The sequence below is a fragment of the Anabas testudineus genome, chromosome 11 (assembly GCF_900324465.2).
Source record: "Anabas testudineus chromosome 11, fAnaTes1.2, whole genome shotgun sequence".
NCBI lineage: Eukaryota > Metazoa > Chordata > Actinopteri > Anabantiformes > Anabantidae > Anabas > Anabas testudineus.
Genome location: NC_046620.1, coordinates 2,298,587 through 2,325,866, shown reverse-complemented (window position 1 = coordinate 2,325,866; position 27,280 = coordinate 2,298,587). Strand labels below are relative to the sequence as shown.

At 41.9% G+C, this 27,280-nt stretch overlaps 2 protein-coding genes and 1 long non-coding RNA gene across 6 annotated transcripts; 2 read left to right on the top strand and 1 right to left on the bottom strand.

The window, feature by feature from the left end:
• Positions 1–5: 5 nt before the first annotated feature.
• On the top strand, positions 6–13,501 carry LOC113153518 (ATPase family AAA domain-containing protein 2-like). 3 transcript variants are annotated; one of them, XM_026347184.1, is made up of 28 exons: positions 6–188; positions 1,292–1,380; positions 1,557–1,585; positions 2,410–2,503; positions 2,827–2,899; positions 3,791–3,869; positions 3,988–4,113; positions 4,465–4,531; positions 4,782–4,856; positions 5,005–5,113; positions 5,214–5,329; positions 5,684–5,858; positions 6,108–6,196; positions 6,498–6,657; positions 6,869–6,959; positions 7,057–7,371; positions 7,448–7,565; positions 7,668–7,854; positions 8,301–8,486; positions 8,741–8,876; positions 9,014–9,210; positions 9,528–9,687; positions 10,178–10,300; positions 10,541–10,627; positions 11,271–11,705; positions 12,114–12,247; positions 12,491–12,619; positions 13,277–13,501. In XM_026347184.1, the coding sequence occupies exons 1-28, from the start codon at positions 39–41 to the stop codon at positions 13,304–13,306; spliced, it is 3,759 nt and encodes a 1,252-aa protein (XP_026202969.1). In that variant the 5' UTR covers positions 6–38; the 3' UTR covers positions 13,307–13,501. The 3 variants fall into 3 exon arrangements, with proteins under 3 accessions (XP_026202969.1, XP_026202970.1, XP_026202971.1); XM_026347185.1 differs by lacking the exon at positions 3,988–4,113; XM_026347186.1 differs by lacking the exon at positions 11,271–11,705.
• A 1,121-nt stretch (positions 13,502–14,622) lies between these two features.
• Positions 14,623–26,930, top strand: LOC113153690 (zinc fingers and homeoboxes protein 1-like). Its single transcript, XM_026347419.1, has 8 exons — positions 14,623–14,978; positions 16,355–16,837; positions 18,448–19,074; positions 20,435–20,561; positions 21,737–22,969; positions 23,261–23,392; positions 24,239–24,636; positions 26,082–26,930. The coding sequence occupies exons 2-7, from the start codon at positions 16,479–16,481 to the stop codon at positions 24,626–24,628; spliced, it is 2,868 nt and encodes a 955-aa protein (XP_026203204.1). The 5' UTR covers positions 14,623–14,978; positions 16,355–16,478; the 3' UTR covers positions 24,629–24,636; positions 26,082–26,930.
• On the bottom strand, positions 22,830–26,114 carry LOC113153691. 2 transcript variants are annotated; one of them, XR_003297975.1, is made up of 4 exons: positions 26,026–26,114; positions 23,719–23,777; positions 23,251–23,417; positions 22,830–22,920 (listed from the first exon to the last, which is right to left on the bottom strand). It is a non-coding gene; the product is annotated as an uncharacterized LOC113153691 (long non-coding RNA). The 2 variants fall into 2 exon arrangements; XR_003297974.1 differs by lacking the exon at positions 22,830–22,920 and having other exon boundaries at positions 23,368–23,455.
• Positions 26,931–27,280: the final 350 nt, after the last annotated feature.

The following is a 27,280-nucleotide window of genomic DNA, read 5'->3' as shown; positions in this document are numbered from 1 at the left end:
TAACGGTCTGCTCGTTAGCCTGTGTGTGCGTCGTCACCATGGTGACGCTCCGCGGTAGAGGGGACGCGGACCATAGCAGCGGGCAGCGGCAGCAGCGGAGGCCGGAAAGGAGCTCCGACAGCCCGCCGCCGACTCCAGCAGGGACCCGGGGCTCGGTCACCCCTCCGGAGGAATCCGCGCTGTCCAATGTGAGCGTGTTTGTGTTTTGGACACAGTTAAAGTTCGGTTTTCTGTCGAACCTTTACTGCATCATTTAACATAAGAATGAAATATTTAAAACTGCCACTAAGGAAATGTTTAGGAAAGTTATTAGAGTATAATACTAATTAAACATCACCACACCACACTAGATAAGCAGAGTATTAACCTATATGTTATTTTATTGTACCATTAAATAACAAATAATCATTAGGAATCATAACAACATCTATGATCAGATTAAGATCCTCTGAGGCCCCAGCACAGACACTTGTGGTCCCCCTTTGAGCTCAGCACATGTCAGTATTATATCCTCAAACACACAATACTGCTGAGATAAAGTTAATAACTAATTCTAACTAATAGTTTTTAAACAAGGAAGCATAATGTGAAGTACAACAGTTCTTACAATTTGTAAGTACAACTAGTCCCTCTTATGTTTTACCACAAGATGAGGATGTCCAACATTTATGATTAAGCAGATCACACTGAAATAAAATAATATAAATTAATTGTAGTTGTATTTCTCAATTGCATATGAAATTATTCTTAACAGTTGTAGCTGTAGTGGGGTGCCCACCTAAAAGGGGTAACACTATCTTAGTTCCTGCTACTGTACAATAGTCTCCTATAAGTATTAGGCTAATAATAATATTACTGATATAATCTGTGTTCACGAAGTATCTTATACAAAGGTGAAAACTAAAAAAGAGGAAAAAGAAACATTTGAAATCTCCACGTGTGACTTACAGACTTTCTCCTCTGCGGTTATCATTATGGGTTTGAAATTGTCATGGTAAATGATAGTGGATGTAAGGACTCTGTAACACCAATACTGTAGTATTACAGAATATAGAAAAATACACAAATTTAAGATTTAAATAAATAAAGGTACAATAAAGACCTGGTCACTTGATTGTGAACATTTACTTTTGAACTGGCAGGAGCTTCACATAGTGAAGGCATGCAAGGTTAGGAATGAATGGCACAACACATTTAGTCAGTTTGTGTCTGACTTTTGAAATAAAAAGTGTTTTAGATGAAGCATGTGATTGATAGTGTACGCATGACACTGACTTCTAAAACATTTCAGGGATTTAATGCTGAAGACGATGAACAGAATCTGGTTGATTCAGGAACACTTGAAGATGAAGATGTGAAAGCAGAGAGCAGCACCATCAGGTCTGAACAAAGTGACCAGTGGATGTTTTGTATGAGAAACATGTTCACTGCTGAAATGAGGGTTAATTACATCTATTGTTTGTGAATTAAAGCATTAGGCACTAACTTCTATTTTCACAGGAACATTTATGTTTAATGCTCTCTTTCTCATACTGAATCATGTTCTGTGTTTGCAGAAAATCTCCAAGGCTTCAAAACTCTGCAGGTAAAACAGTGACATTAATGGCAATCACAAAGACCTGGAATATCAGGATGCTGTGTGAGAGAAAGTCCTGGAATTTCAAAACTTTCCTAAAACATTATAAACAATAATGTAGCTGACCATGATGATGATGGTGATGATGGCATATAACTTTATAAGATACATCATGTGTGTTGTCATATTTAGAAGCAAACCAAAAACCCACACTGCACTTTTTAATAAACACAACAGGATTTCATGATTCACTTTTGCTCATGTTATCATTGTTGTTCATTAAAAAAAGATGAATTTGGTCACCATCATTTCGATTAATCCAATACCATTGTACAAACACCTATACAGTGTCTTCCTTTTTTTAAACCAAGCAATGTTCTGTCAGAATCTCGTGTGCATACTACAAACTGAAGAAATCACAATAAATACAGCGACAATTAAAATATGGCACAAAACCGAGGTGCAACGATCCAGATCCACGGTTCAGTTCAGATGTTTATTAAGTTCTTTGTTTTTGTGGGTTGGGTTTTTTTTCTTCATTGTCCTTAAATGCAGCGCACCAGAGCAGCAGCTGACAGACAGCTCACACTGCTATACAGACACAGTGTTACTTTATTTATGTAAAGCACACATGGACAATAAGTGACAGCAGATTTGCAGAACATTGTATTAAATTTAATCTGTTGGAGAAACAGAGAAATGGAGTCTCCTGCACATACATTGATACAGTATCTGTTTGTTTCAGAAACATTACCCCTGTACAACATGTACGGTATTTACAGCATGTACAAGTATGTACAAGTATGTATGTGGTTTTGTGTTTGCTCTTTCAGGTGGGAATAGGAGTGGGCTGAGGAGAAGCACCAGGCCGACCAAACCGACCAGCAGATATCAGGCCTCCAATATGTTTGACGGTATCAGCACCAAGTAAGATGCAGCTTTAAGACGTTAAATTTAAAAATGTTTGACATCGACTTTTGACACAACAAACTGAGTTGGCCAATCAGATGGTGCGGTTCAGCTGTTGATCTTAGATTCAATAATCAAAGCAGTGTGTTGCCCTGCCAACTTTTCCTGTCTGTGACTCAGACATCTTGATAACTATGATATAACTGGAGACATTATCGTTGTTAGCAGTTATTGTCTCCACAGTCCTCGGCTCCTGGTCACTTTAACACACTGCTCTGTAGACTGTGTGATGTAAGAATCATTAAATTTGAAAGACAACAACAACATCATACTCTATGCAGCACGGCCAGGACAGTCCTGAAGGGGATGGACAACATGAAGAATAAGAAGCGGCTTAGTAACAACAGAGAGGGGGTGAGTAATTTTGTTACTGTTATGATACAGAATCTGTGGGGATCTAAATATTCAGCTGAAAGGGAAGCTGTGGTCTGAACAGCAGTTTATGCATCTACACTCAGAATTTTATGCAGTTATGCAGAATCCACTATCACTTACATCCATAGGGTGTGGGTCACACAAAATTACAAAAACATGAGCAGTGTTTGTCCATGCAGAAGGGATTTCTTTAGTAATTCAATGTGGTGCAAGCTGAAAACTACACTTTCATATAATTTAACCATCAAACTGAAACGATGGAATAAATTCCCAAAAAATATAATCAAACTGCTCCAATCCCATGTGAACGTCACACTACATAGACAAACAGGTGTTTTAACACTTCTCAGACTCTGTGTTGACATTAAAACCACGTTCACGCACTGTGTCTCTCTCAGTGGGTGCTGCCTCTCTTATCAGGCTGTAGTGAGGGCGGTGGACCGCCCTGCACCCTGACACTCACAGGGAGTGGGCGACATCTCTATCAGCTGTTAACATATTTAAAAGCAGCAGAAAGACGTGGAACACCAGCCCTTGTTTTTGTCTGTGTGTTTTTATCACATGATGTTTGAGTGTTGACATAGTTTGTTTAGTAAAATCAGGGTCATTGTACCAGCTTTCAACTAATTAAATCAATATAAATATAAATCCTTAAGCCCATTGAAGAATATGCAGTACAAAATAATATGGTCATGAAGTGTACATTAAAGAGTTATATATATATATATAAGATCCCTGCAAATTCAGCCATTTGTAATTTAAAAATCCTAACCAAACTGGAGGTACAAGTGCCTCATGTTGAATCCTGGCTATCTGTGGTAAAAGCTCTTTTGTTTTAAAAAAATGTTTTTGTGTTTGATGAAACTGCAGAAGATCTACTCTAAAGCCCAGAGGAGGAGAACACCAGTACCACCACAGAAAGAAGTGCGTGACAGTGGCGAAGAAAACGGTTTGTACAAACATTCAGATGAATTAGTCAAGAAGAGAAAGAGAGAAGGAAGAAGACAGGGAGACGTGAATCAAAAAGTATTTTTCTATTATAAAAACTGGTGTTTATTTACAAAAAGGTGCCATCAATGACGAGGACAGCAGACAGGAAGTGACAGCAGATGAAGACAGCAGCTGTAGCATTAACCAGAACTTTGACGCCAAAATGAGCAGAGCCTCATCACTTTACCAGGGACCCAGCAGTGGTCAGTACTGCACTGCTAATCAGAGAATCCCAAACTAAATCCACTGAGATGGTTACAGTAAAGGAGCACCTGACATATTGTAAACATAAATGCTGCTAAACGGTGATCATATCACAATCATTCAACATAATATCAGGCTACTCTAGTCAGACGTGAATCAGATCTATTGATTAGACTGTGTCAATAAAAGATACAAAACAAACCAAGTTTGTCTTTGATGTTGATCCTTTTAGCACAAGCTCAGTTAAGCACAGCATTCCTGATATTAAATTTACTAAAGTTGAGGTTGAGCATCTCTGGTTTTATTCTTCTAATGTTGTTTTCTCTGTTGTTGTTGTTGTTGTTGTTCAGAGTTTACAAGTGGAACCTTTAGGATCAGCGCCTCTGGTCCAAACACAACCCGCAGAGGAGCCTTCAGGTCAGAAATGTTGGCACAACATTCACCTTAAACAAAGAAATGATGTTTGCCAAGAATTGGAGGATCTGTTAAAACTCGGAGATGTAATAAGAGTCAGTAATGTCTGAAATAATAACCTCTTGTCTTGGTTCAGTTACTGACCTGTAAACACTGAACAGAGAATTTAATGTTCAGGAATGAGAAAGAATTCATCAAGTTAACATTTATTTCACCTCTGTTGGTTTGTCCTACTTTTCATTTCTTCCTACAGACCCACTAAGAGACCGTTGTCTGACGAAGATGACTCTGAAGATGAAGAGCAGGATGTTGGAAAGGTCTTTAGAAGGTTAGTAGGTAGACGACGACTCCCTGGTTTGACTGAGGGACAACAGCATGAAATCTTCCTGCACTTGACAGTTGATGTTAAATATCATCATTTCTCGAACAGAAATCTGATTGGTTGACTCTATTTTTGATCCGATTTGTCCTGCCAGCTACCAGCCGCTCAGTGTGCGTACAGATAATCTTCTGGGGACTCACAAAGACAAGATAAATGCAGGATCAGGTTTGGCAGACATCGATCCCATGGCCATTGACCAGTCTGTAAGTTTAGTCCTATTGTTTTTTCATTGTGATGATTTAGAGTAAAATATACTCATGACATCATCTGTTTCTTACCTGCCTCCTTTCCTTCGCTCCTCAGGTGGGCTTTGACAGCATTGGAGGTCTGTCAGGTCACATCTCAGCTCTGAAGGAAATGGTCGTCTTCCCACTTCTCTATCCTGAGGTTTTTCATAACTTTAAGATCCAGCCTCCCAGGTGACACACTCACACTTAGATTTTACTTAGATTAAATATATTATTTGACTGTTATTGATGAAAGAAACACTACCTGAGATCATTCAGCTGGTCTGAGAACCAGCACATCTTCCACATATCACAAATCTACATATAAAATACGCAAAGGAAATGCAGCAGAAGACAAGACTCGTCAGTAGCACACGATAAAACAATATTAACGAATTGCTATTTTGGGAAAGGCTATCTAACAGCATCACTGCAGTCAAAGATGCAGAAATGTGCAGAAATATGATGTATGATCCAGACACACAGGAACTAAGAGAACCTTTACTGTAAATGTATGAATAATAAAATATTCCCGTCTCTCTCCAGGGGTTGTCTGTTTTACGGTCCTCCTGGGACGGGAAAAACCCTGGTCGCCCGGGCGCTGGCCAACGAGTGCCACCACGGCAACAGGAAGGTGGCTTTCTTCATGAGGAAGGGGGCCGACTGCCTCAGCAAGTGGGTGGGCGAGTCGGAGCGGCAGCTTCGGCTGCTGTTTGAGCAGGTAAACATTCACCTTCACCAGCAAAACAAACCTGATGCCGCTGTACTGCCCCCTGCTGGCTGAGTGCAGACAGTCCTGCAGACTGTGGAGAAAAGTCATAATGTTTTGGCATATGTATTACTGTAACCTGCAATTACTCAGTAAGTTTTAAAAATACTGCATTACAGTTTCATTTATTGTTTATTATTGTTCTAACATGTCCTTGACCTTATCATTTGAAGTGCACTGGTTGATGTGTGTCGTCCTCAGGCGTATCAGATGCGTCCCTCCATCATCTTCTTCGATGAAATTGACGGCCTCGCTCCAGTTCGGTCCAGCAGACAAGACCAGATTCACAGGTCAGACAGTCATTGTGGTCTCCTGTAGTTTGTGGTCAAAGGCACACACACAATTTGTGAAGTAAGGAATGTTAATGAATAAAAACTACCACTAATGTACATACGCTTGTTAAAATACATCTGTGGTCTTTGTTTTTGTTTATTTCAGGTTTTTTATGTGAATGAATTTAGAAATGTTTCAGTCAAACAAGTCCTCTGTTGCAGACTTTGACTTTTGACCTCTCTTCTCACCTGCAGAAACAAACACTGTAAAACTACTAAAAGTATTTATGTCTTTCTGTGTTGTTGTCCTTCCTTGCAGCTCCATCGTGTCCACACTGCTGGCTTTGATGGACGGGTTAGACAATCGAGGTGAGGTTGTTGTGATCGGAGCAACAAATCGTCTGGACTCCATCGACCCGGCACTGCGACGACCTGGACGCTTTGATAGGGAGTTCCTCTTTGGCCTGCCCGACAGAGAGGTTCAGGAATTTCTGTTTTATAATGAGAATGTTCAGTTGTTGTGTTGTTCAGATCTGTTTGACTACAATAGGTTGATTCCAAGTGTTCACTGTCCAGGGATCAATATATATAGGTCTTCGTAGTTATTAAAACTCACAGGTGCATTTCCTGTTTCTTGTTCTTTGTATTTTTTAATTTTCAGGCTCAGTTGTCTTTGTTACTGTATTTCAGTCTCGTAAAGAGATTCTGAAAATCCACACCAGGCAGTGGAAGCCTGCTCCGTCTGAAGATTTCTTGGATGAACTTGCTGAGAAATGTGTTGGTAAGAATAGATAGAATTCACTTATTTAAACCCAGGTGAATTTAGTGAGTTTGTTTCTTAACTTTCAGAGTCTCCTTTTTCTCTGTATAACTCTCAGGTTACTGCGGTGCTGACATTAGAGCGGTGTGCACAGAGGCGGCTCTTTGTGCTTTGCGACGCCGCTACCCACAGATCTACACCACCTCCCAGAAACTCCTGCTGGACGTTTCCTCCATCTTTGTCACCAGCTACGACTTTGTGGTGGCCATGAGGAAGATGTCGCCGGCCTCGCAGCGATCTGTCGCTTCCCCCGCCAAACCTCTGTCACCTGTGGTTCTCCCGCTGCTGGGCGCTGGCCTGCGGGACATCCTAGACGCTGTTCAAAGGCTGTTTCCTCACGCTGAGCAGGGGATAAAGAGGAAGAGAGAGCCAGGTGAGTCAGAACTGAAAACTGGTGGATTCTGTCAGATAGTAGAAAAGAATTCGTTTTTACCTGTCGCTTTCTCCAGATCTGACCTGCGGTATCCTTGACGACGGCCTGATGTATGATTGTACTGATGGAGCCAGTACCTCCAGTATTTCTACACCTGCCACATCCAATAGTAAAAACTTCCTGCACTTTTCTAGGTGATTAACATTTCATTAAGACCTGGAACAACATGACATTTTCTCAGAATGAAATAATATAAAGACTTTATCTAAACACTTATTTAAACCTTCCACCTGCAGGAGTGCAGTTAAACAACCAACGTCCTACCGTCCAAGGATGCTCCTTGCTGGTCGTCCTGGCGCTGGTCAAACCTCTCATCTGGCTCCTGCAGTTCTGCACGCTCTGGAGTGCTTCACTATCCACAGCCTGGACTCTGCGGTGCTGTTTGGAGTCAGCTGCACCTCCCCAGAGGAAGCCTGCACCCAGGTGACTCCTCAACACACAGTAAACAACATGCTGATGTAGACTTCAGATCTACAGCAGCAAATTGAAATGAAACTGAGTAAAGAAAGTTTTAAAAGTTTTAAAACCTCTCAACAACGTAACAAGTGGTGCAGAACATAGATCAGTTGTCCTCAAGTGACATCTGGAGGTGATGACTGGAAACTGCAGATGTTTGACAACCTCCAACATAATGTGTGTAAAGAGGAAGAAACTTTGCATTAAACATCTTATTTGTAAACTAATATTTTACAAAAGCCACGTTTCTCAGCTGTTCTAGTTTATTTTATGTTTCTGGTCACATATTGTTAGATGTTTCTTTTTGATTTGTTTTGGTTCAAATGAATTCATCAGAATTTAGTTATTGCGGCTTTAAAATGTTTGTGCAGAGTTCTTCTGTAGCAGGTAAACATCATTCTTCACCTCCTCAGGTGTTTTGTGAGGCCAAGCGTACGTCTCCAAGCATCCTCTACATCCCCCACATCGAGCAGTGGTGGGAGACTGCAGGACCCGCACTAAGGGCCTCCTTCCTCAGCCTGCTCGGCAGCATCCCCTCTTTCTCCCCCATCCTGCTTCTCGCCACCTGCAGCATCCCCTATCAACAGCTGGAACGAGAGGTGAGCAGTTATTGAGCAGCTGAGCCACACATTACCCACTTGTTATACTGGTTCCCACTGATCTGAAGCTGTGGAGCTGCTGAAATGATTCCAGAAAGAATTTAATAATTTGTTTCAGGAAGTCAGAGAATATGAGGGAGTTTAATAAATAATAAAGAAAATAGGCCTTTTTGCATCAGATTGTAGTTTATAGCTGTTTTCTGAATAAAACTCTGTTTACTGACTTTGTTGTTGTTTGTTTGTTTCTGCCTCAGATTCAGTCTCTGTTTCGGGAGGAGTACGGGGAGGTGTACACCATCAGTGTTCCTACTCGGCAGGAGAGGACAGACTTCTTTCAGGACCTCATTCAGAACCAGGCAGCTGAGGCTCCACCCTCCAACAAAAAAGCTTGTATGTAGCTCTGGGATGTACAGAGAAAAAAGCTTTTTGCTGTTGTTTCATCATTTCACCTTTTCCCATCATCAAGACTCTGACACTCTAAACATAAACCAACAAAATCAATTCTATTTTAAATGACAACATTACAGTGGTTCAAGGCTTGGAGATCCTTCCCCTCGCTCCCCTGCCTCCCCCCCATCAACTGTCGAAGCAGGAGCGCATCCGTCTGGAGGACCAGGAGGAGGCCGTGCTGCGAGAGCTTCGCCTCTTCCTGCGTAACGTCACTGAGCGCCTGACTCTGGACAGACGCTTCAAGGCCTTCACCAAACCTGTCGACATAGAGGAGGTGTGTGGACTGTGTGTATTAATCTTAATTATCCATCCAGATTTGAATATGCATAACCAATAATGTTCTACCTGTGTGTCTGTGTATTTCAAGGGAATAGAGTCTGTACAAAGCTCTAAAATGTATCCAACATAACATATCCTGAAAACAGGATATGTTATGTTGGAGTTAAGGCTATAACCCATATGTTTGATTATGAGATTTGATTTAAATGACAGTGTTGTGTTCGCAGCTTGAGTCTGCTGAAAACAATCCTTCATTACCGGCTTAAGAAAGCTGCAGATGAACAAACTCTAACCGCCTCCCGTCACCTCCAGGTCCCAGACTACCTGATGGTGATCAAGAAGCCCATGGACCTGTCCACGCTGCTCACCAACATTGATGAGCACAAGTACGTCACCGTCGGAGAGTTCATGTCAGACACAGACCTCATCTGGCAGAACGCCCTCGAGTACAACCCGGACAGCGACCCCATGGGTGAGTGACAAGAATAAACACTGTTCCTAAAGGCCCAAGTTAGAGGACTTTAATTCAACTTAATACAGGAGTCAGCATGTAGGGTCAGTCTAAATCTGTTTTATATCCAATAGTAACTTTTTCAAAGAATAAAACTTTTTCTGTGGAAGTTCATCTTCATTTTTTTCCTCTTCTCTATGAAACTGACTGAGCAGGTAAGTCCAGGTGAAAACTCTGATGCTGCATCGATTTCAGTCATAAAGCCGATGATTTCAAAAAGGATTTTTAAGCTTTGAAAGTTGAAAGTCTACATTTTCATTGTAGACACAGTAACGTAGTAAACATTCTGTTTTATTTGCTGAAAAACTCCTCAAAAATTCTCTTTTTCTGTTTGATGTGAGTCGTGGGTTTAAGAGCTGAAATAAAACTGAAGCAGAACTTTGTCCTGGATTCACCTGTTTTTATTTTAGTAGTTAAAGTATGAATAACTGTGTGTGTTTGTGTGTGTCAGACCGTCACATCCGCCACCGTGCGTGTGCGCTGAAGGACACGGTTCGAGCGATCATCAAAGACGAACTGGACGAAGACTTTGAGAGAGTCTGCGAGGAGATCAAAGAATCTCGAATCAACAGAGGTGAAACGAATCCTGTAGTTCAGTCTTGTTGTTGTTGTCACTTTGGGGTGTGTAACCATCTAACTGCACCAACAATAATAGAATAGCAGAGCAGCAGCGATTCAGCACCAACGTGTCTCTTTAACTATTTAACTATGGCTGAAATCCACTGCTGTAGATGTTTGGACCTAAATAAGCTGATGCCTGGAGAATGTGATGTGACCTTTGCACCACAAACTAAGACTTTTATTTTGTTGGCAGCTTCTTTCTGTGGGACTGAGGCCAACAGAGAGGAGGATGCTGCTGTCGGCAGCTCTGTGTTTACCAGACACGGCTCTCGACCTCAGCGTAAGTCAACCATGAATCGCGTTTGTTTACTGCAAAGAACCAGTAATTGCTGCCTTTTATTATCTCTTTAGTGAATAGCAGGTAGTGGACCAAATCTAAATCCGTGCTTTTTAACCCGGGGCTCAGGATTCTTCTTCTTTCTCAGACGTCACTGCATTCTTTTCTTTTCTAGGGAAAACTTAAATAATTTAATCTCTTCGGGCATAAAAATATAAACGTAAGCTTGTAACATTTTGTTAGAACAAATGCATTAAACGTGTTCACATTTACTAAGTTGAAAAAGAAGCTGTGAGTCAAGGCAAAGGAAGAAAGTTTCTGCGAGTTCATGTTCAAAAGTGAGGTTAAGTTGATTGTAGATGGACAGGAAGCTGCAGGGTCTTTATTTCACCATCAAAGCATCAGAGTGAAAGAGCAGACGAGAAGAGGAAGAGGCAGCTTAAGCAGTGTTGAGAGAAGAGAAAGTAACGAGAAAAAGAGTGCAGATGATGAAACTGAACAGTCAGAAGAAGAAGAGGAGATCAAGTGTAGAGAGAGGCAGTTTGACTGTGCCTCACATCCTTCCGTCTTCAGTTTTTGCACAGCCCAATGATGTTTCCTCCTCTTTCCCAACCCTCATTTTCCCTCCTCTCATCTCTCTTTCCAGCTCACAAGAAAAATCATTACAGAAAAAAATCCAAGTGGAGCACTGGGGTCATTGCTAAAACCAAGAAAAAGAAGCCGGCCACCTCAGCCACGTCTACCTGCTCCTCCATGTCTGGTATAGCCAACTCTGAATCAGGTCCAGAGAAAAATGGAGTTGTTGAAATAAGAGTAGCAAACAGCTGCAGTGATCCAAGCTCGTCCACCATGTCAGAGAGCAGCGATGGGGACCAGAGCCACCTACCATCAACTGTGAACGGGGGTCATCGCCACTTAAATGGGGTCCTCACAAATGGGTTTCACCATCCGGAGCCACAGGACCCTCTGCCGAATGACAGTGTGCCCAGAGTGAGACTGAACCTCAGGCATCAAACCCAAACCTCAAAGACTCCACCGCACCTGAAAACGAGGATGAGCGGGTTCTGTATGAGCAGATTAGGTCTGTATGTCTACGATTTGCACCTACAGCCCCGACAGTTTGAGCTTCGCACTACTAACTGGTCTTCACTGGACTGCTGCAGCTTCAAAATCAAAAAAGTGCAAAACAGGTAGAGAAGTTAATGCTGCTGCTGCTTCTGCCTCTGCTGCTGCTCAACAAGCTTCTAAAGGCCAAAGCTTCACACTTAGAGGTTCTGCAGAAATCTGGGAACTGATCCAAGCTGACGCTGGACTGAGGACAGTTTCTCTAATACTTCATCAAAGTTCTACTTTACACCGTAGACGTCCAGTTTGTTAGAGACCGGTCTGACCAGTGTCTTTGATGTCATGAATCCTCTTTAAGGAAAAATAAACTGAAGACTAAAACATTTCTGCCTCATCCACCTGTCCACGTCTTCCTCCTCCCCAGAAGAGCGAAACGAGCACGAGATGAGAGCCAGTAAGGCTGCGCTGGAGCAGATGCAGCTGTTCAACAGGGGCCGATCTGTAGAGGCCCTCGATGAGGAAACTCCATCACTGGTGGTGGATCACAGCAAACTGAAGGTGAGTCGACCGGGCTGTGTGTGTGTGTGAGTGTGTGTGTGTGTGTGTGTGTGTGTGTGTGTGTGTGTGTGTGTGTGTGTGTGTGTGTGTGTGTGTGTGTGTGTGTGTGAGTGAGTTGTTTTTACACAATCAGATACTACTTTATGAATACACTGGGTTCTTATTCTAATGAGTGTCTTGTTGAGACCTGGTACGAGTCGTCCATGTAGTATTTGGAGCTGCAGTGTGATTCTTGCTTTTCAGAGTCTCTTGAACAGAGCTGTGGATAAAACAGAGGGCGCTGAGGTGGAGCCGCTGGAGAAACTTTACGCTCTGTTGGCTCAGTGCATCTACAGACACAGAAACAACTACAGGAAGATGGAGCTCGTTCAGGTACAACAACCACACCGAGACTGAGACAAAGTCCGTTTTTGAATTGCCTCATGTTTCTTTTCCATCATTAATACACTGCTGTTGGTAGATTTATTTGCAGCCCCATGCAGACAGTCCTATTCCGGGTCTATTTTGTCTACTTTTCCCATTTGGTGCTCATCATATTTTATGATATGTGTCAGTTTTTACATGAAGTAAATCTTTTCTTCAGTGATTTTAGTGTTTGCTGCTGTCTTCTGTTTGGTTCCTTGATTTCAACATTGGTTTTTAAAGCTAAGCAGGACCCCGAGGCACAACTTCATTTGTTACCAAAGTGCTTGGATGAGTGATCAGCATCCACACAGACACTTCTACATCGTGTTAAGGCCCAACACTGATCTATTTTTTCAATAAATCTTTGAACACGTTCTGGTTTGGTACCAGCTGTCAGCAGTTTGGTTGCTGAGAGTGTCCACACAAACCAGGATATGTCGAAATGTCTTAGCTGTAAACCAGGAGCCTGGTTGCAATTTATTTGTTAAATTTCTAAACAAAATAATAAGAACAGTGGTGGTGACGAATTTCATGCCGTTGTTTTTCTGTGAGTGAAGCTGCTGTGGGTTCACAGGTTTACGTCTGGTTTTTATTTCCCCTTTTTTCTCTTTTGTTTTTTTACAGGAGATGAAGAAAGAAATTGACAGCTTCTGATCTATTTTAATAAAAACCTCAGTGCATTTCAATGTGAAGTGCTTTATTTTTTACACTCATACGTTCATGAAACATCAGTGATTAGAAATAACTCAATATTGATTCTGTTAGGTGTTATTTATAAAGCAGTATGGCTAATTTATAAAAGTGTTGATGACCAATGAAGTATTTACTTAATAAACAACAATAAATGTGTTTTGTTGCAGCTTCAGGTTCATCATGTTGTATTTACTATACTTCAGTCCAGGTTTATTCTTTACACCAGGGACATTTTAGGACTGTTATTTCAGTCTGATCTATTTGTTGTTCAGTCGTTTTTCTTTTACTTGCTCCTTCTTGTGATCTCTTTGCTTATTTTTGTTGTAGTTTCATGTTTCTTTATGGCCTTTTGTGCTTCCTGTTTTTCGGTGTTATGTTGCTTTTTGCCCTAAGAATCCATCCACACTCATATCCACAAGTGGAAACTAGTCGATCAGTAATGTTATAACAGTATAATCAGTTCACTTTATTCGGGGCTAGAGTAGCTCAAGTTAAACCTTTACTCCTCTCAGGATTTTAACACTTGAAGCTCTGAATTCTTCCCCCGCTGGCTGCTTCAGTATCTGGTGCAGCATGTTACTCTATGTTACTCTAACTTGTTGTATAACTGCAGGAGTACACGCTGTGTTGTCCCACTTCACTGAACCACTACTCAGTACTCCGTGAACACGCCTGACGTCGCTCTGTGACGTAACGACGCACGAACCTGATGACCCGACGCTGAAACTAATAAATCTGTCAAACTGACCCCAGACCGGCGAGCGACGGTCACCTTCAAAATAAAAGCCCGTGAATGGTCTCCACACCTTATTTATCATGACCAAGAATAGAAATGATGTTTAGTGTATGATAGAGGAAGACTACAACTATTAATGTTAAAGAATTCGAAAGAAAACACATCAGTGGAGTATGTTGTGCTCTTAGTCATGTGGACCCAACATTTGTAAATCAGGTGAAAAGGGTTAAACTCTTGTTTTCAGCTGTTTTAATTAGTATTTTATTGTGCACATTGTTTCTATCATGCTGTCTTGTATGTAACTGTTCAACCATTTAAAACTATAATCAAACAGACACCTGAGGCATACTGCATTAGTTCATTTTGTTTTTTGTTAGAAAGAGATTTGTTTGTGATTTTAGTGAAACGTTATTGCGGTTCATGACACATTTAAACAGTTTAACATTCTCGTTGTTTATTATTTTTACTGGTGAATTTATTTTCTTATTGTTGGACTCTTATTTGAGCTTTTATTTTGACTTGTTCAAACCGGATGCACTTCTTGGCCGTTGCTCGCATGTAACGGCGGTAGAAAAGATGGCCATCGTCAGGTTCGTGGAACTATCGGTGCCTTTTTTATTCAACTGTCCTTGTTATTAACACAACAACAGAGTAAACGATGCGAGCTGCGGCGCCGGTAACCGAAACCGGAGCTAACGGGCGGTAGTGAGCTTGTTCCCCGGCCGTAAGAGGGGCTGTGCGTCCGGCTGAAGCAGATGGGATCCTCGGTGTATTTGGGTAAAAGGCGGAAGACTGCGTATCAACAGACCCGAGCAGAGATGCTACACTGCTACAGACGCTAGCGAGCTAGCTACCTGTTTGTTCCGAGATGCAGGTGAACAGGAGCCAGTTCACCAGGTAAATACACGCCGAGCTGACGGGGGGTGGTGGGACGGTGGGACTGAGCCTCGGAGCCGCTGCCACTTGTGGAGAATTGCCCGTGAGTGAGAGCGTTTAGCTGGCTAATGTTAGCAGGAGAGAGCGGTGTGTGTGTCCCAGTCTGGATGTTGTCGTTCCTCTTTATCTGTTCCTCCATGAGGAGCCCGGACTGCACCAGCTGGGTGGTTTCTGTGTGTGTGTGCAGACAGGAAGTGCATTCTGTGCTGCAGCCTCAGTGGGACTGAAATAAACAAAGTGGATCCGTTTGTTCAGTTTGAGATGAACTGCAGCAAAAGTTCTTCTAATGTCTTCCACGTCTGACACAGCTGAAGTTTGCATGGGACATGTTGATTCTTAGAGAGTTAAGACAAAACCAGCCAGAGAAAAGTTTGTAGAAGAACTTCACTGTCTCACACACAGAAATCAAACTGGGCCTGGACTCGTCAACTTGGACTAATGTCTGTCTGGTCATCTCATGGTGTTTTATAATAAGAACACTGGTTCTGTTCCTCATTGATTCATTTCCCAGCTCTCTCCTCGATTAGCTGATAAATAGTTTTAGTATTGTCCAACCAACTGTAACATCCAGAACACTCAGTTATAGTGGATATAAACCAGTAACAGGCAGCAAACTGAAGTCACAAAGCAGATAAATGATGTAGTTTACACAGTTGAATAGTTCAGTGCAGTGGAAACTAACTGTTCATTTGTTCGTCAGCCCCTGTAGTTGTTCACCTATAGGAAAACATTAAAATCCATTTACAGCTGTTTTTATGATGGCAATGCAAAAACTAGAACCCAACAAATAAATTAGGTGGTTGATACTTATGACTAGAAAGGACAGAAATACTGATTTGACTTATACGGCGATATATATCGACATCAACTGATGTGACAAAGCTATCGATTTCTTTCCAACCCAGCCCTGTGTGTATAATGACATGTAAATACATGGTGTGCAGTAAAGTAAAGCAGCTTTCTAAACTAATTGCATGAAAGTTTGAAGTTTCAGATAACTTAATTCCAAGGACAATAAAAAAAATCAACATAACATAAATCAATATTTGGTTTGAGCTCCTTGTTAGTTTTTTAGTGAACTTAGTAAGGATGTTCCAGCGTGAAATCGGACATCATGACTCCATGATGTTGTTATCAGGGCTCCAGTGGGGTCTAGATCAGCTGTTGCAGCATCCTGTGTTCTTTATGACTCTGGCTGAGTTTGAGCTTGTTGCTGTGCTGCAGAATGAGTCACACAACTCCTGGACAGAGCTACACGATGGATGAGACTCTTAACATAAAGTTAAGAACATGCAGTTCTGCTCTCATGTTCTAATACTTGACTTTCTTGTCCTCAGGAATTAAGAGGTAATAGAGGAAACATTTCCACTGGTGACATCTACTTTATGGAGCCACAACAGGACGACTTCAACTGAGACAGCTTTAACACTTAGCTAGACGCAGCACTTATTGATCCTCAGGATGGCGAGCAGGAGGAAATCCACCACGCCCTGCATGGTTCCTCCTCGAGAAACCGTGGACTCGGATCAGGAGATGGAGGACGTTGCGGATGCAGCAGAACTGGAGAACAGTAACGGTGTAGCGACCGTCTCCTCTGAGGTCGCTAGTGTGGTGGAGGAGCAAGGTGACGAGGCCGAAGTCAGACCGGTGTCGGACCACTATCTGGACCTGAACATGGCAGAAGGGGGCTACGAGTGCAAGTACTGCAGCTTCCAGACATCAGAGCTCAACCTGTTCACCATGCATGTGGACACGGAGCATCCGGACGTCGTTCTCAACACGTCCTACGTCTGCATGGAGTGCGACTACCACACCAAGAGGTAGGAGGCGTGTTTTTTTCTGCTCCCGACCTCTGAGAGCAGAGGTCAGGAGCAGTACCAGAAAGCAAATTCCTGACCATTCCCTACGTTTCCTGTTTTTCCGATGGGAGGACGGAATGATGTTTTTCTTTGTTATTCTGTTTAAAACTCAATACATGTGGTGTCCGTCAACATTGAAGCATCTTAAGATAGTATCTTAAGATATTTACAGTGTTCAAAACGTTGCACCAGTCCATAATGTCGTTAGTCACATTCCTCTAATATAATATTTAGTGAGAAATATACTATTACCTGTCTGAACTTGCTAAAACTAATATCGAAATACTTTCTAAAATGTCCAAGAAAGATGCATTCAGGCTCCTTCAAGGCTGCGTCTGTTTAGAAACAGCAGAGCGTTCAAGTCTTGATAAGAGTTCACAACCTGCTGTTAAACTAGGAACATAATAAAACTAATGTGATGTTTTTACTAAAAAGCTAAATCGTCTTTTTATGGGCCGCCGAAGACCAAGATGAATCATCAGATTAATCCACATTTCTTCATCTGAAACTGGATCTTCAAGTTATAAAGATTCTGAAAACTTGGTTTCGGATTCTTGGAACCTGTGACTGTATCCTTATGACGTAACTCTTTTCAGTAGAGGAAGTTGCTGGGATTTCCGCTTTGAGTTCCCCGACGAGTAGCCGTGATATTTTCATATAAATCTAGAATTCATGTGAAAGTTAAATTTAGATTCACACCTGTAACATGAAGAAATCTTTAAGATGCTGAACTACACTGGCCATCCAATAAAAGTCACACTCTAATATTTAGTTGGAGTGCCTTTAGCTTTGATTACAGCACACATTCACTGTGGAATTGGTTTAATAGGCTTCTGCAGTTTCACAACATTTATTCACGTCCAGTTTGAGTTGAATTTATTTTTAAGATCTTGATGAGAGAGTCGGACGCTGCACAATGTCTTTGCCAGCACATCCCAGATATTCTCAGATCATAGCACTGCCCCCACAGACTTGTACAGTAGACATTAGACATGATGGGTGCATCACTTCACCTCCTCTCTTCTTACCCTGATGCTCCATCATTCTGGAACAGGGTCAATCTGGACTCATCAGACCACATGACCTTCTTCTATTGCACAGTTCTTAACCCAGTTTTAGTAGTTTCATCAATCTCCTTTGATGTTTTGCTTAACGCCAATAATTTGACCCTTCTAGACAGATTAGCATCTTTTCCAAGAGTCTGACGAGTCTTCAGACATGGTTGTTTGAGAAATGAGAAGCTGCTCACTGCATCAGTTAGAGTTAAATAACTAGTTACCAGCTGAAGCATAATCATCCGTGTAGTAATTATCCAGTGGAGGCTCTTAACTATTAGTTTAGTTAAATCCAGGTGGTAACTACTTCTAGGTACAAACTAAGCACGTACAGGGAAAATTTGTAGCGCTCACTGTTAACTCCTTCATACAAGAGTTTTATCCACTGATGTAGGTGCTCAGGTGACGCTTGTGGGTACTGAGGCCATTAATCATTAATATCTTTATTTATCTGATTGTTCAGACAAATTATTTACTGATTAAATTGTTTTATCTCCCACATTTCTTCTCTTCTAGTTACGACACTCTGCTCGCCCACAACGCTCGTCTCCACCCAGGTGAGGACAATTTCACTCGGACGATGGTGAAGAGAAACAACGAAACTATTTTTCAACAGACTGTCAACGACCTCACCTTCGACGGCAGCTTCGTCAAAGTGGAGGACGACGAGGCGGAGGAGACGTCCCACAAAGGCATTGCCCTCAGCAAGACCCCCATCATGAGGATCAAGAGCAAACCGGATCCCAAGAAGTTCACCGCCGCGCACAAGCTGTCTGATAATGACGTCATCAAGGTGGAGAGTGACGACGAGGACGACGAGAACAAGGAGCCGCCCACGCTGTCGCCCGCCCCCATGACCCCCGCTGCCGTCGCCCCTCGCCTCATCCCCGTCTCCACGCCGGTGCAGGTCCAGGCTGTCCCACAGAGCATCGTGGTCAACAGCCCCAACGTGCTGCAGATTAAAGGCGGCTCCAGCGGAGGCGCCGTGCTGCCTCCAGGAACTCTGGCTCAGGTGCTGTCGGCCCTGCAGAACCAGCAGAGCAGCCCCCAGACCCAGACCCAGCTCCTCATCCCCATCAGCAGCATCCCCACCTACAACACGGCCATGGACAACAATGTCCTGCTGGTCAGTGCCTACAACAGGTAACTCCTCCAGGGGTTTATCTTTGAGTCTCTGTGTTTCCTAACGATGGTTTAACTTCTAATATTTTCAACAAACCAACATCAACAGAGTGAGAGTTGGTCTCTCAGGACTTCACTGCTCTAGTAAGATGCTAAACTGCACCACACGGTCCTCTATCTGCTTTTTACCATCAGGGTTTGCTATTAGTGTCAGTATAAAAAAAGAAATCAGACAGAGTAATGTGATGTGTGGTGGAACAGGAACCAGCAGCCAGGTTCAAGTCTCTGCACGTTTACAAGTTTTCAAGACCCAACATGAAATGAAAAGCTTCACATGGAAAAGTTTTTTTTAATAGTGTGGAAAAATCCTTTGACTGTTATATACAGCAGAAAACGAGGAAACTTTATTTTATACTTAGTTTAGTTTGTGAAGGTGTGGATGTGTCAGTGATGCTGCGCTCGGAGCAGACGGCTCCACACAGTATCGTCACAAAATCACGTGACCAATTCAAATGAAGCTTTATTAATCATAACACAGACTTTATTGAACAAAACAGCATAAGGACCAATTTTATTAAGTTTCATCCTTCTCAGATTTATTTCCTCCATTCAAATGTTACATCAAGGATTTGTCCAGCAGATGGAGCCGTACTCCAGTTTCCTCAGTCAAACAAATATTTGTTGGATAAATGCAGAAAAGAGTCCAAAACATAAATAATCTTATTAGTGCGTATTAGTAACTAATAATAATAAAAAAATATATATATATATATAATAATTATAATTTAAGTAAAAGTGATGAAATAGAACAAAATAAAAAAGGAGTAAGTGTTTTCCTCCTGAAAGCTGTACAGCTCTCATATTTTCTCATGGCTTCACCATATTTGAAGGACTCATCCGAAGCTTTTAGGAGCTACAGTTGTTGTATTTGGATATATTGTTGTAGGCGTTTTACTTTAAAACTGGGGTGGAGTGCAAGATGTTAATCCACAATAAAATAACGTTTATACTTGCAGCATGTAGCGTCAGAATGAGGCAACAGAGACCAAGAAGACATGTGAATGAAAGATTTATTTCAGGATTAATTTGTGGTAACTACACCCTCAAATGTCTTTGTACTCATAATTACAGAGTTTCGTTGGCATATGTGACTCATACAGTCGGTGAATACAGGTGAATTTTCTAACCATTCAGAAAATGAACACCTAAAGCGATTTGTGTATTTTTAACACTGTTCAGCTGTGTAATCACTCTGTTGGTAACTTTGCTTTTTTTTTTAGCAGCTCAGTTTGTAGAAAACTACCAGTCACACTCAGATTTTGTGTGTGTGTGTGTGTGTGTGTGTGTGTGTGTGTGTGTGTGTGTGTGTCCTTGTGTCCAGATTTCCGTATCCCTCGGTGTCGGAAATCATGGGCTTGTCGTCACAGACCAAGTTCAGCGAGGAGCAGATTAAGGTCTGGTTTTCTGCACAGAGACTTAAACACGGAGTCAGCTGGACCCCGGAGGAGGTCGGTGCTTCACAAGATGCTTTCACATGTCACAACCACACCCTGCACTTTACACTCTACACCCCAAACTCAGTGTGTTTACATGGACTCAAGTAACTAAGTCACTGAGAGAAACCAGGTTTCTCTGGGATTCGGGGAAACTGGAAATCAGAGTATACATGCATCAAAAGAGTAATCGGATTTCTCCTCTGCTGATTTTGGAAGTATGGTCCCCAGGTCTTAGCTACAGACAGAAAAGATGCTTCCCGCCAGTTTATTCTTTTGAAGCCGTGAAAAGTGAATTATTGGACGTCTCAGGAAGTTTTGTGTTATAACGAGAACGCTTCGCTCCGTGTAACAATCTGTCCTTCAATCCGGCTGCACTTCTCAGCCGATAGTAGTAGAGTGGTGAGTGTCGCAGCCTTTGTTAGGCACATGCACTCCTGCAGAAAGCGGATTAGAAACACGTTTACGTTTACAAGTGTTCAGAGTTCTCCAGGAGACTCTGACAGGAGAACCTGCAGCATTCAGGCAACTTTTATTTGAGTCTGAAATTGATGAAAAATTAGTCTCATAGTTTCTGTCACTAATGTGACACTGTACACTTTTAAATGAATAATGGAAGGCCATTCAGAAACAGAACATTTTAAGATGAAGTCCTTGGGTTTTATTTTGGCTGACCCAAAACCTTAATTTCTAAAAACAAGCACTGACTGCATTTTCCAGCTCTTTGGCAGACTGCAGGTCATTCATCAAATCACTTCATAAAATTAATTTTTATGGACTCGCTGTAGGAGCAGTCGTCCCTTTATTGATTTTGTGGCCTTTTCTAAGTGGGGCCTCACTCTGTGCATGTTTTACTGAAATTCTTGTTTTTGTATTTTGTTGTAGCTTTTGAGCTGTTGCCATCTTCTGCCTTCACGTTAGTTTTAGTTTGAAGGACATATTTTGTTCTCATTTAAAGATGTGGAGTGTTTGTGTGTCTCTAATTAATTTGCAGAAAGCACTTTTAATTTGTTTTTTATACAATGTTTTCTATCCATGCTTTTCATCATCATTTGATCTTCATCAATAGATGAAGCAAATAACATGAACACTTTAGACAAGCCATCTATAGAGTTCCCCATTTATTCTGTTAGAATCCTACATATTAGTGGATTAGTAAAAGTAAAAGTTGTTTTTGTTTCTCTCCGCAGGTGGAGGAGGCGAGAAGGAAGAAGTTTAACGGCACGGTGCAAACCGTCCCTCAGACCATCACCGTCATCCCCGCTAACATCGCTGCAGCTACAAATGGCCTGCAGTCCATCTTCCAGACGTGTCAAATTGTCGGCCAGCCGGGCCTCGTCCTCACTCAGGTGGCCGGTAACGGCAGCACCGTGCCGGTCGCCTCCCCCATCACCCTGACGGTTGCAGGTGTTCCTGGAAACCAGCCTAAAGCTGCTGAACCATCGACGTCAGAATCAAAGACTGAGATGTCTGTTTCATCAGCCAGCACGGCGCTTAGTTTGGATGCGGCAGCTACCAAACCGAAGAAGTCCAAGGAGCAGCTGGCGGAGCTGAAGGCGAGCTACAGCAGGAGGCAATTTGCCACAGAGGCGGAGATATCACGACTGATGCAGGTCACCAAACTCTCTAAACGAGCAATAAAGAAGTGGTTCAGCGACACACGCTACAACCAGAGAAACTCGAAGGATCACCACAGTGTCCTGCTGAGCAGCGAAGCCTCATCCAGCAGAACGACGACGCCTGGAGGAGGCAGAGGAGGAAGGAGCGGCAGCAGCAGCCTTAACAACAGCAGCAACAGTGCTGAGACCGCCGCCACCATCGTCATTGATTCCAGCGACGACGCCAGCGACTCCTCACCGACTTCTGCCAACGCCCCTGGGTCATCGGGTTCCTCCAGCGACCCACGGGTCAAATTCCGCCATGCCTTTCCTGATTTTACTCCACAGAAGTTCAAGGAAAAGACACAGGAACAGCTGCTCATCCTAGAGGCCAGCTTCCAGAAATCAGACATGCCCTCAGACGAGGAGCTGAGCCGGCTGAGAGCAGAGACGAAGCTGACGAGGCGTGAGGTAGACGCTTGGTTCACTGAGAGGCGAAAAATGCCATTAGCAGCGCAGACGACGGACGAAGACGTTGAGGAAGAAACTGATGCAGCGAAACCAGCCGATGTGCCTTCGTCCTCAGCTCAGGAGAGGCAGACCACTCCACCTGTCGGCAGAAAGGCAGTGAAGAAAACACCGGAGCAGCTTCACATCCTGAAGAAGGCCTTTGTACGCACACAGTGGCCGACACCCGAGGAGTACGACCAGATGGCGGAGGAGAGCGGTCTGCCTAGAACGTACATCGTCAACTGGTTTGGAGACACCCGCTACGCCTGCAAGAACAGCAACCTGAAGTGGTACTACCTCTACCAGAGTGGAAAGGTAAACTCCGTTTCACTAAGATTGTTTGTGTTGATTACAACAACTTTTCATAACAGGTTAGAGCCTCAGCTGATACAGTTTACATTTACAGTTTAGTCATTTGGTGACTTACAAGGCAAAGGCAGGGTGAGCATAAGGAGGTCTGCTCTCTACTGGAGGTGGATGTAGATAGGGTAGGTAGAGGTAGGCCTCAGCTACGTTACCACTACGCTATCAGCGGCTTTTTAAGACAATTTAAAGACAATTTCTCTGTACGTATGTGTAATATTTAAATAATGTACCATCTTTAAGGTGGATGAGGCGCTGAATGGTGGAGCCAAGAGCCAGAAGAAGTCTAGAAAGCGTTTCCGGGGTTGGTCCAGGAGGACACGCCGGCCATATCCCTGTAAACGTTCCCCACAGGAGGGCGCCACCTCCATCAAGGTCTGTGTTTTAGTTCAACCTCCCGCTGAAAGAAAAGGTGTCAGGTCCCACTTTAAAATATGTCTGTTATGGAGAGAAAGACAAACGTCTTTGTCTTGATAAGTTTAGCGACATCAACAACATTTAGTTTTTATGAAGCCTGTTATGTTCAGTTTTTCATTGAAACTATCAGAAGTGCTAATGCAATTATAATTTCAAACACTGTGGTCTTAGTTGATGGACTGTTTGTGCTAGACTGTTACATTCAGATACAAAGGTACTTATTGTAAGTTGCACTGAGTTGCATTACAATGTACAGGATTACTATAAAAGTAGCAGCTGATTACCTTTTGAAACAGGAATACTGGATGGAACCATGTAAAGTAGTGGGCTTGTAAGAGAAAGGCTGAAAAAAAAAACAGATGGAGAGTTTTTTCAGACTTTATTTAGAAATATCAAGGACAACTAAACAAATGGAGTTCATCTGATCTGCTTCTTTGTGTTACAATAAGCAGAATTAATTTTGCTACCTCTACTTCAGTTTGAGCGTACACACCCCTGCCTCCCATGATTAATACTAATCAGGCAACATCATATAGTGGTTTCTTCTTTATCATGTTAGACAAAGTTTAATTTATTTAAATCTCAGTACTGTGTAAAACTACATTTCAAGCTTAGTTAAGACACTTATTTAGTGACTTAAATTACTCACAGGTCTTGACGGACTTTAATGATCTTGGGTCTGGCTAAATCTTTAACTTTAACACAGTATATAATGTCCCCTGGACACATCGAATGAGTGCATTTTTTTAAACAAATAAAAAATGGTAGCGCTCTTTCTTTGACACCAAGTTCTCGCTCATTCAGGCAAAGTCCGGTAAGGAGTTTCTGAAGGACTACTACCTCAAACACAGAGCCCTGAGCGAGAAAGACCTGGACGATCTGGTGACAAAGTCCAGCATGAGCTACGAGCAGGTGAGGGACTGGTTTTCAGAGACCGCCAAGAGGGTGGAGGAGGGCAAGGAGCCCTTCAGCGACGAGGAGGGGGAGGAAGAGGAGGATGAAGAAGAGGCAGCAGCGGAGCAGGTGGACAGTGAAGAAGAGATGGAGGTGAAAGAACAAGGAGAGGAGGCCTCAGACGACGACTGCAACGAGGAAGAAGAGGACGAGGAGGAAGAGGTAGAGGACAATGAGAACATCGAGGAGGACACCGAAGGTGTCAGCCAATCACAGCCTCAGGCAGAGGAGCAGACATGAACAGACAGGTGAGAGTGAGACAGTAACAAACTGAGTTCGTACACAAATCCTGAGAAGTCGTCATTTCGTTACCACTTATGGGGGTTTTACTATATAAACTTTCAAGTATGATGCAAACTGAATTTCAGGGAAATGTTCCTTACGTCCTCTGAGGCTAATCATTTTGTCTTTAACTGGAAGTCAAACAGAAATAATTGAAATTCTCTGATGGTTTCGAAGAGCGAGTTTTGCTCAAAGACTTTTAGAAGTGAGTATTTCTGTGCTGCTGCCAGATGCTTCAGTGAGTCCGAGTCACAGAAGCTGTGACTTCTGTGCCCATTAAGATGTGTTTTGGAGCATATTTCTGCTAAATAAATGTTCAAAACCGTTCCATACTGTAGCTTTATGCATTTAAAACATTTCTAACGCAACGTGCTTCCAGCTTAAATTGTTTGCAATCATTTAGAACAGAGGTGTCAAACTCAATCCTCACATCCGGCCCAGCAAGATCATTTTATATAGATCTATTAATATTATTATTAACGGCCCAGCAAAAATCAATCACTGATAACACACAAACTACAGATCCCATAATGCAGTGCAACAGCTGCCGTGCCGAACAATAGGTTACCTGAACCTTGAAGCACAAAAGTCATTTCGAGGAACCCATTTGCACCATTTCCACAACACAGAACCTAAACTAACTTGTTGCCAAGAAAAGATGCCGAGCATCCTGCAAAAAAGACAAAGCAGCATTAGAACTATTTAAATTTTTTCTGAAAAACACTAATTTTATTTATATTTCCAGGGGTTTTTTCTCATATTTTAAATAATTTGTATGATTTTGACAGGAGATATTTTTATGAAGAGCAAAATATTCAAAGATATTTAACGTTTAGTTTATGTTTTATAAAATGACACAAGAGCAAAGAAAACTGAATGAAGAGAGAAGTTTTGATGGAGAGCAAAGTATTTTAGATTTTATAAAGTTTAACTTTATTTATTCCAGAATAATATTCCTCTCTGTTTTTATTCATATTTATGTTTAGGATATTTAGTTTTAGGGTCTTCAATAAATATCTATTGTGTGTGCTTTGAGTTTTGGCCTTCTGTGCAATTGAGTTTGACACCTTAACAGTAAAAGGCAAAAATAAAACATAAGATAATAAGTATAAATATCAATCTGTTTTTTTAAAAGGTATTTTTGCATTTATTTGATAAGTAAACATGGGAGAAGAGAAGAGAAGAGAAGGAGGTTTGACGTGCAGCAAACGTCCTCAGCCAGACTCGAACTGGGAACACTGAGTTTATGTTCAGCTGCTCTGAATTTAAATGTCTTTTATGTGTTTTGTTCAGAATGAACAAATATGGCACGTTGAAAATCATCTTTAAAACGAAGCTAAGCTTTTATCACTTACAGCATCTGTGGTTGATTTCCAGCTGTCTTCATTTCACATCTTGTTTCATTCTACAGAAGTCGCGTTGCTTCCCCCACCATGGAGAGGATATGGAGGACGATGGATAAGTTGGTGTTTCTCAGCTGGCGGGTCGGGACTCAAAGATGACCGCAGGAACTTCGGACTGATTTGCAGATCAGATGGATCACGTGTCACAGAAACGATGAGTTTGTGCCTTTGGGATGCACTTTGGGTCTTGATGGAGCTGAGAAGCACTGAGACGGAGGAGCTGAGCTGAAGGACAAAGCATCAGGATTTAGTTTGTTTTGGCTGAACTGTGGGGACCAAGTGAACGTGCAGGACAACACCTCTTGCCCAACATCACCACAAGAGTAAGTTCAAGCTCTGCTCCTATACAAATATGGCTTTTATTTTGGTGAGAATGACAGGGGCTTTTGTCATTTTTCTTACAAAATAATATCAATGTTTTAAGGTAAACTTTGTATAAAGGGGGGGAAGAAAAGAAAGAGGTGAGACTTCGCATGGTTTTATCATTAATATCAACTTTTTTCAGAATATCAGGAACCATCAGACTTTTTTCTCCCAAACATCAAAACTTTTCTTGCTGAAAGAGAAAAACAGGTTTTTAAAACCACTCTTTTTTGTGAATAGACAATTCAAAATAGTGCCATTCTGTTTCTAGGTTTTTGTTTTAAATAAAAAAAAAACTAAACAAAAAAAGAAAAGAAAAAATCAATGCTGGAATAACTTCCACATAACATTTTAACTTTTTGTATATTTTTTTTCCAAGTGATTTGTTAAAGTCTGAACGACATAATATAATGGAAACTGAATCCATTATACTATTATTAAGCTTTTACAAGTTCTTTTGAAAGCGGTGATTTCTATGTTTGCAGGCGTTTGGGTCCAATTCAGTTTCAATGACATCAATTCAGTCTGAATTTACAACCACACAAATGACTGGAGGATGGAGGATAACGAGCTCAACAAACACAGCCAGGAGTGTGTAATACTTAAAGGCAAAATCCACCTGAATTCTTCACTTCTGTTCTTTATGAACCAATCTGTGTTGTTCAGATGTCTAATCAGACTCATTCTACTCTACATAATGGACTGAAATTACAATAGTTCCTTCAGTTTTCTAACTGTAAAATATAACTGGATTTTTAAATCCAATCTCTAAGTTTGAAAACTGTATTGACTTTATTACTATTAGTCAGACTTCAATTTAAATATAAATCAGTGTCAGTGATAA

Excerpts from the sequence above, each read along its gene's own strand:
- LOC113153518 (XM_026347184.1), top strand. The coding sequence starts at position 39 with ATGGTGACGCTCCGCGGTAGAGGGGACGCGGACCATAGCAGCGGGCAG. Across the intron at positions 8,487-8,740 it reads ATCAACAGCTGGAACGAGAG|ATTCAGTCTCTGTTTCGGGA; the intron begins GTGAGCAGTTAT and ends TTTCTGCCTCAG. Across the intron at positions 11,706-12,113 it reads GTTCTGTATGAGCAGATTAG|AAGAGCGAAACGAGCACGAG; the intron begins GTCTGTATGTCT and ends CCTCCTCCCCAG.
- LOC113153690 (XM_026347419.1), top strand. The coding sequence starts at position 16,479 with ATGGCGAGCAGGAGGAAATCCACCACGCCCTGCATGGTTCCTCCTCGA. Across the intron at positions 19,075-20,434 it reads CTGGTCAGTGCCTACAACAG|ATTTCCGTATCCCTCGGTGT; the intron begins GTAACTCCTCCA and ends CCTTGTGTCCAG. Across the intron at positions 23,393-24,238 it reads AGGGCGCCACCTCCATCAAG|GCAAAGTCCGGTAAGGAGTT; the intron begins GTCTGTGTTTTA and ends TCGCTCATTCAG.